Source organism: Zalophus californianus, chromosome 5, assembly GCF_009762305.2.
Source record: "Zalophus californianus isolate mZalCal1 chromosome 5, mZalCal1.pri.v2, whole genome shotgun sequence".
NCBI lineage: Eukaryota > Metazoa > Chordata > Mammalia > Carnivora > Otariidae > Zalophus > Zalophus californianus.
In genome coordinates this window covers 4,959,660-4,976,579 of record NC_045599.1, presented here as the reverse complement: position 1 = coordinate 4,976,579, position 16,920 = coordinate 4,959,660, and the positions used below count along the sequence as shown (strand labels likewise).

The 16,920-nt window shown below is 57.2% G+C and overlaps 1 protein-coding gene across 2 annotated transcripts in view; it reads left to right on the top strand.

Annotated features, from left to right (window-relative positions):
* The first annotated feature begins 1,489 nt into the window (after positions 1–1,489).
* TBC1D9B (TBC1 domain family member 9B) overlaps positions 1,490–16,920 on the top strand; it is a 42,198-nt gene continuing 26,767 nt past the window's right edge. For both annotated transcript variants that reach the window (XM_027605554.2, XM_027605553.2), the window contains exons 1-6: positions 1,490–1,696; positions 4,906–5,016; positions 9,097–9,215; positions 13,254–13,482; positions 14,277–14,535; positions 15,322–15,529. In XM_027605554.2, coding sequence (XP_027461355.1) covers positions 1,579–1,696; positions 4,906–5,016; positions 9,097–9,215; positions 13,254–13,482; positions 14,277–14,535; positions 15,322–15,529 — 1,044 coding nt within the window. In that variant the 5' untranslated portion in view covers positions 1,490–1,578. The remainder of the gene's footprint in view (positions 1,697–4,905; positions 5,017–9,096; positions 9,216–13,253; positions 13,483–14,276; positions 14,536–15,321; positions 15,530–16,920) is intronic.

Here is a 16,920-nt window from a genome sequence, read left to right as displayed (position 1 = left end):
GAATATACTAATACTGAATTGTGCACTTTAAAAGGATGACTTTTATGGAACATGAATTACATCTTAGAAGAAGGGGAAAAATGAAGTAGGCTTAGCACAGCCTAAGTGCCCACTTAATGTTTGTTCTTTTCCTTCCTGTAAAGCAAAGTTATCAAAAGGTGGTCTCCACCTCAGCAGCATCAACATCACCTAGGAACTTGTTAGAAATGCAAACCCTCTGAGGTGGGGCCCAGCAAAGTGTGTTTTAACAAGCCTTGCTGGTGATTCTGATACATGCTCAAGCTTGAGAAGGAACAAAATAACCCTTTACCACCTCCCAGGGTGTTAACAAGTACTCCAGATTGCTGAGGGTAGCTTACTCCCCAGAGAGCACATGATCAGTTTCAGCTTCCAAGGTCTTAGAGAAAAACGGCCTCAGCATCTTGATTCAGTCTCAAACAAGATTTCAGAAGACTTTTGATCACTCTGGCTGTCAACCATGAAAATTGCCTACTTTACATCTATCATCTATCATATTGGATTCTTAAATGCCAGTGACAGAAACCCAACTGGCAACCAGCTTAAGCCTCCCGGGATGATCCCAAAGTGCTCCCTTCCCTCTGCCCTCCTGCGGGGTCTTGGCAGGCTCAGGCCAGCAGCATGATCCTGCCACCCAACAGGCCCTGGACATTCCGAACTGCCCCAGAGGTAGATCACAGCTCCCCCTTCCCCTCATAAGGGTCAGTGTTTGAACTGTGAGGGGTCAACCCCTACAGACCAGCTCTGGGAGAGCAGGGACCCCCATCCCATCCCCTGCCCAGCTGGCTGCTGCCCATGCCTATACAGAAAACCCCAATGTCCCAGGGCCAGCCCTGTCCCCGAACCCTAGACCACCAAGCCCCAGTGTCCCCATCTGTCAGGTGTGTGGACTGCACGGATTTCTGAGGATCCTGCCAGATTCGGGGCTCCCGGAGGTTCTCCTAGCCTCAGGCCCATGTGTCCGAATTCTGAGAATGACGACAATCGACAATCGTCTCTAGCCCTCTCCAGCCGCCCTTTGCCAAGTTAACACGCCCTGGGGTGCCCAGCACAATCCGCCGAAAGTGTGTTTTGCAAACGCTATTTTTCTTTCTTTTTTTTTTTACATTTCCTCCCTCCCCCACAAAACATTTTCACAGAACGCCAGGGGCCCGGCTCTCCGCACGACCAGTTCCTCTGGCCTGGGCACTCGGCCATTCTGGCCAGAGGCCCGTGTCCCCGGGTCTGGCCCGTCGCTCCTAGATAGGTCTGCAGCGCCGGGGCCTGGGCGGGAAGGAGGTGGACACGGCCGAGCCCGGCGGCGGGCCAGTGACGGAGGCCGGGCGGGCGGGGCGGGCGGCGCCCGGGAGCTGCGCGCTCCCAGCGGGCCCGGAGCCGGCGTGTGCTGGTCCGCGCGCCCGCCAGGGGGCGCCGCCCGCTCGGCCCGCCCCGCCCCGCCCCGCCCCTCCCGCTCGGCTCCCGCTCGGCTCCGGCGCGGCGGCGGCGGCGGCGGCGGCGGCGGCGGCGTCGGCGGCGGTGCTTCCGCCTGGCCGGCCTCGGCCCGAGGCGAGCAGCCCGACGATGTGGCTGGGCCCGGAGGAGGTGCTGGTGGCCAACGCGCTGTGGGTGACGGAGCGGGCCAACCCCTTCTTCGTGCTGCAGCGGCGCCGCGGCCACGGCAAGGGCGGCGGCCTCACGGGTGAGAGGCGCGCGGAGGCCGGGCCTGTGGACGCGGCCGCGGGCCGGGGGGGAGGGCGCGCCGGCGGCGGGGGGCCGGGCCGGGCCCGGGGGCCGCGGGGTCGGGGAGGCGAGGAGGGGGCCGGGGGTGGGGGAGCGGGGAGGCGGGGGCGGGGGGCGGGCGCGCCGGGAGCGCGGGCCCAGGACCCGGGCAAGGCGAAGGCGCTGGCGTTAGGAGGCTGGTGGGTGACTTCGGCCGACCCAGGGCGGCCCGGGGAAAGCTGGCAGCGGCCCTTGCCCAGACGCGGTGCCCGTGAGCTTCCCGGGGCTGAGCCCAGGCGCGAGCAGCCTCCTGGAGTGGGAGTCACAGCTGAAAGTCGGCGACACCTGGTCCTCGTCCTCTGCCTCAGTTTCCCCGAGTGCCTCCGGGGACCAAGTGACACAAGCACACGTTTTCTTTTGCCTCTTTCCTTCCCCCGCCCCCCAATTGCCCTTTTAGCGAGATCACAGGTGCCCCGAGCTGCTGCTGGCCTCAGCCCCTATCCCTCCGGTCTCTCCTCGCCCACCTTTCCTGCTTCTTGGTGCCTTGGAGCTGCAGACGGAGGCTGTGCCTAATTACCAGTGCAGGCTGTTCTGGTGAGCCAGCCAAGGTGCCCCTTGTCCTCCTGGGCAGCACCAATGTTGGTGGACAGGCACTTCCTGGAGTCGTGTGGTATCTGGGGTCCAGGGGAAGGCCCCTGGGCAGTCCCTCTGCAGGTGTGGTCCGAGGTCCCACCTGCTCCAAGCCTGTGCGGCCAGGCCCGAGCCTGCCCAGCTGGCGCAGGCTCGGGGCTGGACCAGTGTCTGGCTTCCGGTGGCCCATTGTGGCCAAACAAGACGGTGGGCCCAACCTTGACAGATCTTCCAAGTTACCAACAGCAATTTCTGTGAAGCATCCTGATTTGAAACATTAGCAGCGAAGATAGTCCTGCCAGATGCAGCAGAAGTTTCCCACAGACGTCCTCTGTCACCCTCTCCTGGGCCACACCTCCTGATGTGGAAGACACTGTCCCTTTCCTAAGAAAACTGTGTTCCCTTCAGTGCCCCGGGCTGCCTCCCAACAGCCTCAGGAATCCCAGGAGCCAGTGCTGGACCAGCTGTTTGGCAGAGGTTAGACAGCAGCCCCTCTGGAGAGTCTGAATGATGGTCAGCCCCAGAAGCTACTGCAAGCCAGTGCAGGAAGGTGAGGCACGGTGCCCAGAACCTTCTGTTACACCAGCGTACCAGCGTGTCCAATCTGGCCAGTGCGCTTCCAGCGGCTCGTTCTGTGCTCTGTGCTTCTGAAGATCACCTCAGAGGGTGGCTGGGACCCTCTGTGCTCCACCTTCCTGTGCACAGAAGAGCCTTTCCACCTCCTGCATCTCTCTGTGTCCCCCAGGACAGAGCCCACCAACCCCCACCCCAGCAACCACTCCTCAGCTCCCTATTCCAGCTAGGTTTGGTGAGTCCTGCCATGGCCTCTGCCTGGCCTTCCCTGTGCCATCGTAGGCATCATGGCCTCCTGAACCCTGTCTCCCCAAGGGAGGAACAGTTAGTTAGTGATGTGGTTTTGTTCAGGCTGGCTTTTAAAAACAGATGACAGCCTGGATCTTTCCTTGAAGAGTCTTGAGTATAAGGGGCTCCTGGGTGGCTCAAGTCGGTTAAGTGTCTGCCTTGGGTTCAGGTCATGATCCCAGGGTCCTGGAATCAAGCCCCACGTCGGGCTCCTTGCTCAGCGGGGAGTCTGCTTCTTCTTCCTCTGTTGCTCCCCCTGCTTATGCTCTCTCTCTGTCAAATAATAAAATCTTAAAAAAAAAAGAAGAAGAAGAAGGAAGAGTCTGAGTGTGATGAGATGGTCTGCCCGCGGAAAAGCTTTCAGGTCTCGAAACATGGATATGCCAACAGAATAAGCATTAAAATAAAGTTTCCAAGACCAGAAGAGAAACCCCAACAGGAACTATGAAAAAAAGTTTATTCTAAATGCTGATAAAGCTTGAATATGTGCCACTTTAACTGCAATTTAGAGACATTTTAGAACATTTCAATAAAACAAGTGAGAGATTACAGACTCCTAACTTGGGTGTATGTGATGGGTACCTTCTTTTGTAATCAGCAATTTTATTTGTTCAAGATCGGGGAGGGGAAAAAATAGTTTAAAATGGAATATGAAACAGAAGTGTTATAGTCAAGTTAATACAATCAGTAGAAGTTATTCTGACATCAACAGGAAAATGGTAACAGGCTATTTCCAGAGCATACCAAAAGCAGCACTTCATTAAAAAGGAAAACATAAATTCCCAAATAGGAACAGTGAACAGATTATTAGGTAGCTTGATGATTCACTTAATGAAGAGGAGAGAATTAGACACGGGTAAAGGGCAGACATTTCCTCTGATTTGTCGGGGAAATGGTGTCATCGACAAAGGCTATATGTGATGAGAAGGAAAATTTGAAATGCCCTAAAATGCTTCAGAGATGGAAAAAACTGGATGAGTGTTTTCCCAAATTGGACAGTTCTAAAAATTGCCGTGTCCTCTTCGGTCATGACTTCTGAAGCCACAAGGAACTTCCTTAACACTTCCCAGAATAAAAATTTGTGATTACTTGGTAGAGGAAAGACTATATTATCTTCCTGTTGTTGATAATGGAAAGTGATCTTACAAAATCATTGTCTTTTTTTAAAAAGCCGGCAGAGTACATGGCCAAAAATGTCAGGGGAAAATATACCTTAAGAGATGTGTCTGGCAGTTAATAAAACACATTGTACTATTTGTCTGGATTTTGTGATACTTGTGGTATTGTTTTTGTTTTTAATTTGTGACGGTTGTACTTTCTCATTTTTGAGAATTTGAAAAAAATTTTTTGAAAAAAATTAAAAATAAATGAAAAACAGAAGACAACCTAATTTTGTTTTTTCTAAAGAGGGCCTCCCAGAATTGTTTAAGTTTACAAACAAGGCCTCCTAAAACCTGCATCAGCCCCTGCCTACAAGTGTTTGTGAGTCTGGGGAATGAGCAGAAGCTGCCAGGAAGTGGGAGGGGATTTTTCGATAGGGCTTTGAGGAAAAAGAAGTCACTTGGTGGACGAGGGGGATACCAGACGTGTCTCCGTCTGGGCCAGGGCATCGAGGATGGTGCTACCATTCTGGGGGCCTCCAGGGCTCAGCTGTGAGCGTGGCCCTCCCTCACCCTCCTCTCTCTGCCCTGCCCCCAGGTCTTCTCGTGGGCACCCTGGACGTGGTGTTGGACTCCAGTGCCCGCGTGGCCCCTTACCGAATCCTGCACCAGACCCAGGACTCGCAGGTCTACTGGACAGTGGCATGTGGTAGGTGCCAGGCATGGCCTGCCCTGGACAAGCGGGGGGGGGGGGGACACCCCCAGGAGGGAGGGGACACAGCCTGCATTCCTGGGCTGGATGTTGTCTCTGGAGAACCCGATGCTGCCTTTCCTTCAGCCCACACGGCCCAGGCAAGCATCTCACTTAGGAAGACAGCTCAGATGTTCACGGGTGCCCTGGACGCCATGGGGATTATCTGTGGACAGTCATGGACACATGCAGTGAAAATTCTGAGCCGCCCGACACTCAGGTTCCCAGCCAAAGAGGGACAAGGCGTCCTTCTGCCTCCTTCTGGTGGCTGTCAAACTGTAAACGAGGGTCCTTTCTGCGGTCTATGGGCCCACACTTTGGGCATTTTTGTGGGTTTGGTTGATGATTTTGCTGTTGCAAGTGGCCCCAAGTGGGGTGCTGAGGGGCCGGCTGTGTTCCTCAGCACAGACGTGGTGATGTGCCTCGTGGAGAGAGTACGTGTGTTCGAGGAGCTCCGTTCAGGCCTGAGTTCCGGTCAGTGTTGGCCTTGAGTGTGATGTTAGGGTATTAACATACATGAAATAAGGGGCCTTTAAACAGAAAGCTTCGTGAAACAGTCCTGCACTGATGAACTGATGAAGATGTTTACAGCAGCGGAGCCCTCCCCGGAGCTCCCCTGGAGTCAGTCTTGGCCTGTTCCATGTTCCAGGAGACATGGTAGAACATAACTGCCGCCAAAAATGACAGTCAGCCATGGCCGTCCTCCCGGGAGGAGACACACGCAACCCTCCCAGAGTCTGGGAGGAGGTCCCTGTCAGTGGGCACCAGCCTGGCTGAGGTCACTTGGACACATTCACGGATACACTCAGATAGCGCTTCCTGCCAGCCAGGCACTTACACAAACCTCCCAAGAACTCCAGAAGGTGGAACTTTGGGGTTTGCTTTTTTCTATTTTGAAGATGAGGAAGCGGTGGCTGAGAGGGGGTTAGGAGGCCTGAGAAAGGTGATGAGAGCGTCCACAGCTGGGACCCTGGCTTTAGAAGTCCGTTTCCTCCCAGGGGGCTTGAACGGAGGTGCCCCTTCCCCTGTGTATGAATCCATAGAGGCTTCTAAGTCTGGGTGTGCCCAAGGCTGAGTGGGGCATGGTAGGACCCCGGCCCTCCTGGTTCCAGAGCGTGTGGGAGAGAGGGGCTTCCGTGGGCTGGGGTGCAGGGAGGTTGGTATGTGCCTGGGCTAGAGCGAGACACGTGACTCTAAAATGGGCCCTCGAGATTTTCTTATCTCAGCGATGTTCTTTCTCAGGGAGCAGATGGGGAGGAGGCAGGAGTGGCAGTGAGGGGAGGGAGGAGGGTGGCCACGCTGGTGGCAGCCAGGCCTGATGCTGGGGAGGAGCTGGGGAGGAGCCCGGCCCGCTGCTGGGGAACCTTAGTCCTTAGCCTCAGGCCACACGCTCCGCTCAGAGCTGCTCCAGCTTCTGCCAGCAGCTCCTGCCGGACCTCCCAGCCCTGCCCTGACCTCTGCTGGGCGTGCCCCTCCCCTTCAGCTCTGCCAAACCAGACGTGGTCATGCCGACACCTGCCCAATGCATCCCGACTCCTTAGCCTGCCCCTGAAGGCCTTTCTGGGTCAGCCCCCCTCCGTTCCTGTCCTCCCCTCAGCTCACACCTGGCCTGTAGCCAGACCAGACACAGGACCCAAAGTCCCCAGCCACCCCTGTACTGATCTGTGTGCCTGGTGTGCCCCCCACCCGCCCCCCAGCCACCTAACCTACCACTCTGTTGAGACCCCGCCCAGGTGTCGGCTCCTATGGAAAATCAGATTCCCCAGACCCAGACAGCCACCTTTCCTTCTTGCTCCTTGAGACTCGCCCTGTATTTACCAGCACCTTATACACTGCAGGCTCACTGGCTCTCCCACTAGACCGGCAGCTCCCGGAGGGCGAGGGTAGGCAGCCTGGGTTAGGATCGTGGTTTGGTTACTTCCCGGCTCTGTGACACTGGGCCGCTTACTTAACCTCTTTGTGCCTCAGTTTCCTCCTGTGAAATGAAAATAATGGTACTGTCTCCACGATTCTGTAAGAAGTAAATAAGAAACTCCACAAAAAGGTCTGAAAGCAGAAATAGCACTTCATAATAATTAGCTATTACATTCTTTTTAGTTCCTAAACCCCACACAAAGATGGCACAGTTTGTGTTTACTTAGTGCTAAGTGAAGACTGAGTTACTTCTAACTTATAATTCTTTTTTTTTAGATTTTATTTATTTATTTGACAGAGACACAGCAAGAGAGGGAACACAAGCAGGGGGAGTGGGAGAGGGAGAAGCAGGCTTCCCGCCAAGTAGGGAGCCCGATGCGGGGCTCGATCCCAGGACCCTGGGATCATGACCTGAGTCGAAGGCAGACGCTTAACAACTGAACCACCGAGGCGTCCCTAACTTATAATTCTTTTAAACGCACACATGTAAATATTTATAATCAAAGCACACAGATCCGCACAGATAGCGTGGACAAGATTTCTTCTGTTTGAGGTTGCCAGGAGTTGCCTCACTTGCAGATTTAACTTCCAAATTCAAAAGTGGGTTCTCGGCAGAAAGGAGAGAAAGAGAAAAATCCCTTCTCCTACCAGCTAGACCTTGGTCTCTGTACACCAGGGAAAAGAGGCCACATGAGAAGCCGAAAGAAAAGTGGGGGGAAGGTCATTAATGGAGGCTTGAAGGGACCTGCAGGGGTCCTTTTGATTGTGTGTTATGGCTCGCTGTAAGTTGTATGATCCTGGGTTTACTCGCCCTCACAGAGGCAGCCTCATGCTGGCCCACGGGGGAGGGGGAGGGCCCTGACTCAGAATTGACTGTTAGAGCGGGGAGCTCCTTGGGTAAGGGTAAAGAAACAGTCAACCCTCACCAAGGCCACCCAGCTGGGCTGTGACATGTGCCAGAGCAACAAGCTGGTGCCGGGGACGGAGGAGGTGGTGGGAACCAACTCGGCCTGGCCAGGACGGCCAAAGGTTGGAGTCTCCAGCCGGTGGAAGAGTGTAGCCAGGCAGGGAAGGACGGGGTGCCAGAGAATCAGGCACCCCAGCAAAAATGTCTGCAGTCCACAGCCGTGTTGGTCTGTGTCTTCGCTCGGGCTCCCTCCATGCCCAGTGTGCAGGCATAGGTCACAGGGGATCAGCTGGGCCTTCTGGGCACTCTCAGTCCGTAAACTGTCCCACCCTGTGTCAGCTGGAAGGAGGCAGAGCCTTCCCCCTTCTTCTTGTGTTCATTCGTTCAGAAAGCAGTTCTTGAGTGCAAAGCCCCTGCCAGGCACAAGCAAAACCCCAGAGAGGCAGGGGGAGCAGGCCAGGCAGAGGTTCCCTTATCCCTTTGCTTCTCCTCCCTGGAGACCCTTTTCCCAGTTCCTGGCGGGGGGGCGGGGGGGGGTGCGAGAAAACAGCCGCCCCGCCCTAGGGAGTAGTGGTGAACTGCCTTCTCTAAGTGTTTCCTTTACCACTGGACTTGCTGTGCCCTGCAGGGTCCCTCCCTGAGGAGCCCAGGGACCACCTCGAAGGCGGGGCAGACACTGGGGGCCAGCCAGAAGCTGACAGGGTCAGGCAGGGGTTCCCAGAGGAGGCAGGGTCAGGGCTGGGATGTGAGCAGGGATGGGGAGGAGGGGCCTGCAGGCAAAGGCCTGGGTAGCTGCATCTGGTTTCAGAGAGAGGGGTGAGAGCCTCTGGCATGCCCAGCAGGAGACCAGCCGGCCAGGGGCCTGGAGTCCTGCAGAAAGGGATCCTCCAGAGGACTGCAGTCACTTACACCAAGTCTGACTGTGTCTGGTTAGTCCCCTGTATATCAGAGACCACATGAAATCCTTTATCCCAAAGGAAAATCGTGACAACCAGGCAAACCCGCAGATCTATAGACTGCTTCTGGAAGGGCATAGAGGAAAGTGGTGGTCAGTCTCGGTGTTAGTGGAGGTACAGGCCTTACCTTCTGCACGAAGATTGTAGTCTCTTGGGTAGAGCAAATTAGGTCATCTATGTTAGCCCCTGAACTTAGGTTTAAGGCCTGGTGATTATAACGATTTTCCTCTTCTTTACTCCACCAAACCCCCCTCCCTCCAGGTTCTTCCCGCAAAGAGATCACCAAGCACTGGGAATGGCTGGAAAGTAACTTACTCCAGACGCTGTCCATCTTTGACAATGAGGAGGACATCACCACCTTCGTCAAGGGCAAGATCCACGTAAGGTCCACCTTCTACTTCCGGTTCCCACGCCCCACTGGGGCGGGTAGTGTTGGCCTGTGTCATCTCATTCACTCGGCAAACATCTCCCTTTAACAGAGGGGGAAGGCAAGCATGCACTCCCATCCTCCTGCTCTTGAAAGGGGTGTTTGATGGAACTCATTGCCAGGCAGGACCCCACCTCTCTGGGCCAGCGCCGGGCTCAGACCACGTGGAGCCCCGGCTTCCCATGCCCTGCAAAGGGCCTCAGAGCGAATAGGCGGGCGCACACCGCTGACAGCCAGTCCCTTGGCTCACATAACAGGAAAATGCTGGAAGGGCTAGGCCAGCCGGAGGCACGTTTCATTTAGGAAACCTACACGACTTACAACTGCGTGTGCCCCCTGACACAGCACTTCCCTTCTCTGGCGTTTGGTCATATGGCGTAGGCACACGTGCAGAGTGACACGTAGGTCCCAGGATGCTCCCTGCAGCACCGTCAGCAGAAACAGGCCAAGGGTGGGAGGGGAAGCAGCCACGGTTTGTTCTGCAAAATGAGAGCTGTGCCACTTGCTAGCCTGGCATTGACCGAGCACTTCCTACTGAGTCCTGCAACGAGCACATCAGGCTCAGGGGACTTGCGAAGTCACACGCGGTACACTTCGTGGGGTGTGTTACAGCTCTGAAAACTGGAGCCGTGTGTCAAAACCCATAGCACAGAGATGCTTCGGCTTTTCCTCTTCAGGGGCTAATTGGTGCTGTAATGAGCATCTACCTGAGCGCATGCGCATGCACATCATCTTCTTTCCAGTGATTTTTGCCTTAGATTAAGTTTCTCAGAGGACTCTTATTGGGTCCAAGTTTAGCCGTTCAGGGTTGCTTTGGGCAGGCCCCCGTGACTTTGTTATTCCAGAACTTTCTAGATGTGGGCAGACGGCGCTGAGAGTTCCTTGGCTCCTCCCTGTGGGCTTTGAGGCTCTGAGCAGGACTCGATTGCCTTTCTGGCTCCACGAGAAGAATTATCGTCGAGTTCAGTAAGTTAGCCTGTCTAAGCCCAGAAATGAGGAAACCAGAAGGAAATAGTCAAGGGACTCTTGTTAGAGAACAATGCAGGAACAATGCAGCGGGTCCAGGGAACAGCCTAAGATACAAACAAACCTGTGGCAGAAGGGACCCAGGACCAAAGCAGGTGGCCTCAGATGAGCAGTGTTGGGAAGGAACTGGGAGGAGCACCTATAAAAAAGCAGAGTTTTAGAAAAGAGAGAGAGTTGCCATGAATAGCTTTGAACCAGTAAATTGAAGAGTTTAGACAGCGCGGACACTTTTCTCCTGATAGGATGCTTTCGCTTCCATCATTGCTGCAACAAGTTCCCATAAACTTCGTGGCCTCACCACAGGTCCGTTATCTGGGAGTTCTGGAAGTCAGCAGTCTGCAGCGGGTCTCGCAGGCTGAACGCCAGGTGCGGGCAGGCTGTGCTCCTTCCGGAGGCCCATTTCCTCGCCGGTTCCGGCTTTTAGGGGCCGCTGGTCTTCCTCGATTCTGGGCCCCTTCCTGCACCTGCGATGCTGGCCGCGTGGCGTCTTCAGATCACGCCCCCTCTCTCCCCACTGCTGTTCTCTCGTTCCCTTCACGGCTCTGACCCTCTCATCTCCTCTTCACAAGGCCCCTTGTGATGACATATTGGGCTCACCGGAATAATCCAGGACCCTCTCCCTGGGTCAGAATCCATACTTTATCACATCTGCAGAGTCCCTTTTGCCACACAAGGTAACCTGTGCCCAGGCTCTAGGGTTTGGGATGTGGACATCTTTGGGGGACTCTTATTTGGCCTACCACGTAATATGACTGAAACTGGGACTCGGGAAGAAATAAGAAACCTGAATATGCCTGAAACTATGGACTCAATCATTTAAAATCTGTCCAGTGATTTTTACAGTCCCGTTCTATCAGCCAGCAAACCGAATCCCAACCCTGTGAGCCAGGCCAGCTCATTCCCACTGGTAGGGACAGTTCCTCCTGCCACACACTCCTAAAGGACAAGACATTGGGAAGAGGGGCCCCAGGAGAGTGCAGAGGGAAAGGCAGAGCAGAAGAGGTCACCCCCTCTACTCGCTGCTTGGGGGTCTCCCCACTGCAGGGAGCGGGGAAGAGGGGGCTTCCAGCTGAGACCCAGGAGGGTGACTGGTGGGGCAGGGCGCGGGTGATGGCCCACCCACACTGCACTGGTGGGGCTGCTTCCCCAGCCTCCCTGTGGGCGGGACTGAGGGCAGCAGAAGACAAAGGCGGGTCCTTAGTAATGAGGCAGGTGCTTCCTCAGTAATGAGGATGGAGAGCTGGTTCCTACAGGAACATTCGCGAGGCACCAGGGGCACCTTGAGAGACAGGAGATGTGGATGCCACACCTACAGCATCAGAGCACACCCTACCTCTGGTCCTCACCCAGGCTCCTGGCTGTCCTCGTGCCCCTGGATGGCCAGGCCCCAAACACTGGCCTTGAGTTAACCTTAGTTTATCAAGGAATCATCCTCCTGGAAAATCTGTGTGTATGTTTTGAGCCAAGGGTGCTAAGAACCTCTTTTAACCCAAGAGGTTTTGGGCTAGCTCTGTGGCCAGGGTGATGTCTCTGGGCATCCTGAGCCCAGTAAAGATGCCAGCAGAACACAGCATGGACATGCCCTGAGCTGGGAGGGGCCTGCAGCAGGTCTGGGGGACCCTGAGCTGGGAGGGGTCTAGAGCTGGTCTGGGGGCCCTGAGCCAGGAGAGGCCTGTAGCTGGTCTGGGGGCCCTGAGCTGAAAGGAGTCTAGAGCTGGTCTAGGGGACCCTGAGCTGGGAGGGGCCTATAGCTGGTCTGGGGGACCCTGAGCCGGGAGGGGTCTAGAGCTGGTCTGCGGGCCCTGAGCTGGGAGAGGCCTGTAGCTGGTCTGGGGGCCCTGAGCTGGGAGGGGTCTAGAGCTGGTCTAGGGGGCCCTGAGCTGGGAGGGGTCTAGAGCTGGTCTGCGGGCCCTGAGCTGGGAGAGGCCTATAGCTGGTCTGGGGGCCCTGAGCTGGGAGGGGTCTAGAGCTGGTCTAGGGGGCCCTGAGCCGGGACAGGCCTGTAGCTGGTCTGGGGGCCCTGAGCCGGGAGAGGCCTGTAGCTGGTCTAGGGGGCCCTGAGCCGGGAGGGGTCTAGAGCTGGCCTGGGGGGCACTGGGCTAGGAGGAGCCTAGAGCTGGTCTGGGGGCCCTGAGCTGGAAGGGGTCTAGAGCTGGTCTGTGGGCCCTGAGCTGGGAGAGGCCTGTAGCTGGTCTGGGGGCCCTGAGCTGGGAGGGGTCTAGAGCTGGTCTAGGGGGCCCTGAGCTGGGAGGAGTCTAGAGCTGGTCTAGGGGGCTCTGAGCTGGGAGGGGTCTAGAGCTGGGCTGGGGGGCACTGGGCTGGGAGGGGCCTAGAGCTAGTTTGGGGCCCCTGCTGGGAGGGGCCTGCAGCTGGTCTGGAGTCCCTGAGCTGGGAGGGGTCTAGAGCTGTTGTCTGCCAGCCCTGAGCTGGGAGGGGCCTGCAGCTGGTCTGTGGGTGGGGTCAAGAAGCAAGAGCCCCTGGTATATTGAGGGAGAGGGGAGAAAGTCAAATAAATACAGAACATCCTCGTCATGAGAAAAGCACTTTACAGAACATTGCCACAGCTGGATGCCATTTGGGGAAAGAAAGAGGGAAAGAGAAAACCACATGTTTGCTCAAAGACACATCAGCGCCTGTACCTCTGAAGGAAACCAGCAGAGTGGCTACAGTGGGCAAGAGGGAGACTCCCTGCTTCCTGAATACACTGCTCTACTCTGTGGGGTTTCCAGAAATTTTACATGGAAATAAATGTTTATTTTAAAAGTCCCTACTTCCAGACAGCCATGCTTGAAGTATTATTAGCTCAGGAGTTGAGGGAACCTGCCTGGCATCTGTCTGACCATGTGCTTCAGCCTCGCCAGCTTGTGTCCCTGGGGCCAGTGTCCAGGAGTCCAGGATCGCAGCGCCCTGCGCGCCCACCCCACCCCCAGGCCTTCCAGAAATCAGGCCCTTCATCCCCGTGCAGGGCATCATCGCAGAAGAGAACAAGAACCTGCAGCCCCAGGGAGATGAGGACCCTGGGAAATTCAAGGAGGCCGAGCTGAAGATGCGGAAGCAGTTTGGAATGCCCGAGGGGGAGAAGCTGGTCAACTACTATTCCTGCAGCTTCTGGAAGGGCCGCGTGCCCCGCCAGGGCTGGCTCTACCTGACCGTCAACCACCTGTGCTTCTACTCCTTCCTGCTGGGGAAGGAAGGTGAGCCACCCCCAGACCCCCGCCCCCAGAACTGTCCCCGCCTCTCCGACCACCAGAGTTCCTCAGTGGCGTCCTCCAGCGCAGTCCGCCGATATTCTGCGCACACACACCCCTCCCCGGGGGATCTCCCCGAAACCCAGTGCGCCTCTGAGGTTCGCAGCAAGGAAACCCAGACTTGAGGCAGGCATTCACCTGGCTCCTGGGGGCTCCCTTCCCTCCTTTAAGTTGAACATTCTAGGGCAGATGCCATCCCCGAGCAGCTCCAGGTTACGTGGTGCTGTGGGAAGCCCTAGGCCTCTGGGCACAAGGCTGACTCCCCAGGGGCAGCCGGCACCCTCTGCTGCCACGCTGCCCCCAGAAAGAGCTCCCAGGGCTTCAGCCCTTCTGAGCGCAGCGAGGCCTTGCCCCACCACGCACACACCTGCCACATCCTTCCCCCTGCTCTCCTCCCGCCTGGTGCCTCCTCACCAGGCAGGGTCCCCGCTAGCTCACCTCCCCGTGTGCATTTGTGTCGCCCCTCGCCATTTGTGGGGCAGATAGTCACCAGGATGTTCTCAGGACGGGGTGCCGGGTCGGCCTGGGACACAGTGGAGACCCCCATGGCCCAGGCCCTCCTCGTGGAGCCCCCGTCCCAGCATAGCCAGACTCAGGCCCGGGGGTGGGGGGGCGCGGGGAGTGCATACGGTCCATGATGTCCTCGGGGCATGGCTCTCCCGGTGGGTTTTGGGCACAGGTGCTGTCCAGCCCTCCGGCCCATGTGACCCACTGGCTTATGTGTCCTTGCTGGTGTCCAGTGAGCCTGGTGGTACAGTGGGTGGACGTCACAAGGCTGGAGAAGAATGCCACGTTGCTCTTCCCGGAGAGCATCCGTGTGGACACCCGGGACCAGGAGCTCTTCTTCTCCATGTTCCTCAACATCGGTGAGACCTTCAAGCTCATGGAGCAACTGGCCAACTTGGCCATGCGGCAGCTGCTGGACAGCGAGGGCTTCCTGGAGGACAAGGCGCTGCCCCGGCCCACCCGGCCACACAGAAACATCTCAGCTCTGAAGCGGTGCGCAACCCCCTGCGGTGGGAGGGGCCGGCCCTCCTCCCCCTTCCCAGGTGCCCCGTGGGAGGAAGGCCCCAGAAAAGGGCTGGTTGCACATAGTTACAGGAGGGCACCATCCAAGGATGTCACTCTCCCTATGCCTGTGATGGGGTGCTTTTGGAACCTTCCAGAAAGGAAACAAGCAAGGGCCAGGACTTGACACCGTCCATCAGGGTGTGCCCTTCAGGCCCTGCTCAGGCTGCCGGCAGCCCCTGTGGGGCTGGGAGAAGAGATGTTTACAAGGAAAGGGCCACCAAGGGGACCAGGAGCAGGGTGCCAGGCGGCCACCTCACACAGTCATTGGGCAAGCATGCCGTTGTGTTCATCCACAGCGTCACGTGTTTAAGTTCAGGAGGTCCTTGTCTGGGTGTCCAGGTGGGACTGGGTCTTCCCGGGCAGCAGCAACGTCAGGGCAGAGGTGTGCGGGACAGGTGTAGGGACCTCCAGGCCCCAGGGCCCTGTCCACCCTCAGCACCAAGCAGGTGACATGTCAAACCCTGTCAAGCTTCTGGGTGTCCTCCAGAGCCCTCAGGGCTCCAGGGCATGCTGTTTGCTGGTCCTATAAATGTGTCTCGTGGTACCTGGCCATCTGCTCTGTGTGTTTTATTGAACTCTTGAGATCAAGAGTGGTTGAGCTGCTCATTGGAAGACCCCAAAGAGCCCAATCCCACGTGGAAGCCCGCTTGCAGGCAACTGGCCCTAACTCCTATCCCCTTTCCTCCCACCACCCCCCGCTCCGGGCTTTCCCAGAGACCTGGATGCCCGAGCCAAGAACGAGTGCTACCGGGCCACCTTCCGCCTGCCCAGGGACGAGCGTCTGGATGGCCACACGGGCTGTACCCTGTGGACCCCGTTCAACAAGCTGCACATCCCTGGCCAGATGTTCATCTCCAGCAACTACATCTGCTTCGCCAGCAAAGAGGAAGACGCCTGCCACCTCATCATACCCCTGCGGGAGGTGAGCCCTTGGTCCCCCCACCAGCTCTGCTCTGACTCCCTGGGGCACCTGGTGGGGGTCGCCAGCCCACGGCAGCCCCCCAGCATTCGGTGGTGGGCATGTCGAGGGCACATAATGAGTCAGCAACTTCCCTGAGCCCCTGCCTTGTGCCAGGCCCCTCCAGGCAGGTGAGATGGATGCTGCCTCAGGCATCACCTCACCTGGTGGGGAGACAGGCTGGGGTTTGGCATGCTGGAAGAGCTCAGGTAACTCCAGGAAAGTCCTGTGCTTCCCTGAGCAGATCCCAGAGGCCTCCTGCGGGTGAGTGTCCCTGAGGCCTGCCTTCCTGGTCCAGCAGTTGGACTTTAGCAAAGACCTGCTTTAGCTGGGAGGACTTTGACCCCTGACCAGCCCCACCATGTCACTCTCAGAGGCCACCTCACTGTTCCTCTCCTGACACTTGCCTTGGCTGTGACTCAGACTCCAGCAGGGCCACTGGAAGTCCACTCTCACTCGTCAGGGATGGGGACGGCTCTCACCTGTCACAGGCAGGGGACAGCTCTCACCTGTCAGGGATGGGGACAGCTCTCACCTGTCACAAGTAGGGGTCAGCTCTCACCTGTCACGGGTAGGGGGTCAGCTCTGACCTGTCAGGGATGGGGACAGCTCTCACCTGTGTCAGGAATGGGGTCGGCTCTCACCTGTCAGGAATGGGGTCGGCTCTCACCTGTCACAGGTAGGGGGTCAGCTCTGACCTGTCAGGGATGGGGACAGCTCTCACCCGTCAGGGATGGGGACGGCTCTCGTCTGTCAGAGATATTTTTTCCTCAGGGTTTTTAGGCTTCCACAGTGACCCTGGCGGAAGCAAGGCCGTTGTGTCCTATGCTGCAGTGAAGGGTGTGGACAGTGAGGGAGAGGGCCCCCGCCCAGGTGGAAAGCGCTGACAGACCCCCCCCCAGAAGGTCAGAGCAGGTCCTCAGGCCCCCTTTTCCTCGTGGCCCAGCAGGGCAGACTGGCTGCTCAGCTCTGTGAAGCACAGTGAGGTTCTTAAGTTACAACCTAAATCACAGGATCTTGATTTTAGTAACAGCCTGGAGTTGTGAGGCCCCCCTGCATTGACAAAGCCCTCCAGTTGTGGGTGCAGTGGTGATAGGTGTTGGGGGAGGGGGGCTCTTCTGTGTGCTGCCTCGTTTCCCCAAGGCAAGTCCGAGGCAAGGGACTTGAAAGAGCCACAGCTCCAGAAGCTTCCGGCTGAGGGCTCAGGTGACCCCTGATCCCACATTCCTACTGGGCCGTGAGTCTGTCCTGGGCCAGGGCCTGGGGATGGGTGCAGAGGTCTCCATGGGCCTCAGCTCTGTTTCTCCCGATGATCCCGGTGTTTCTGATGGCAGAGAGCCTGGCTGAGGCAGGGA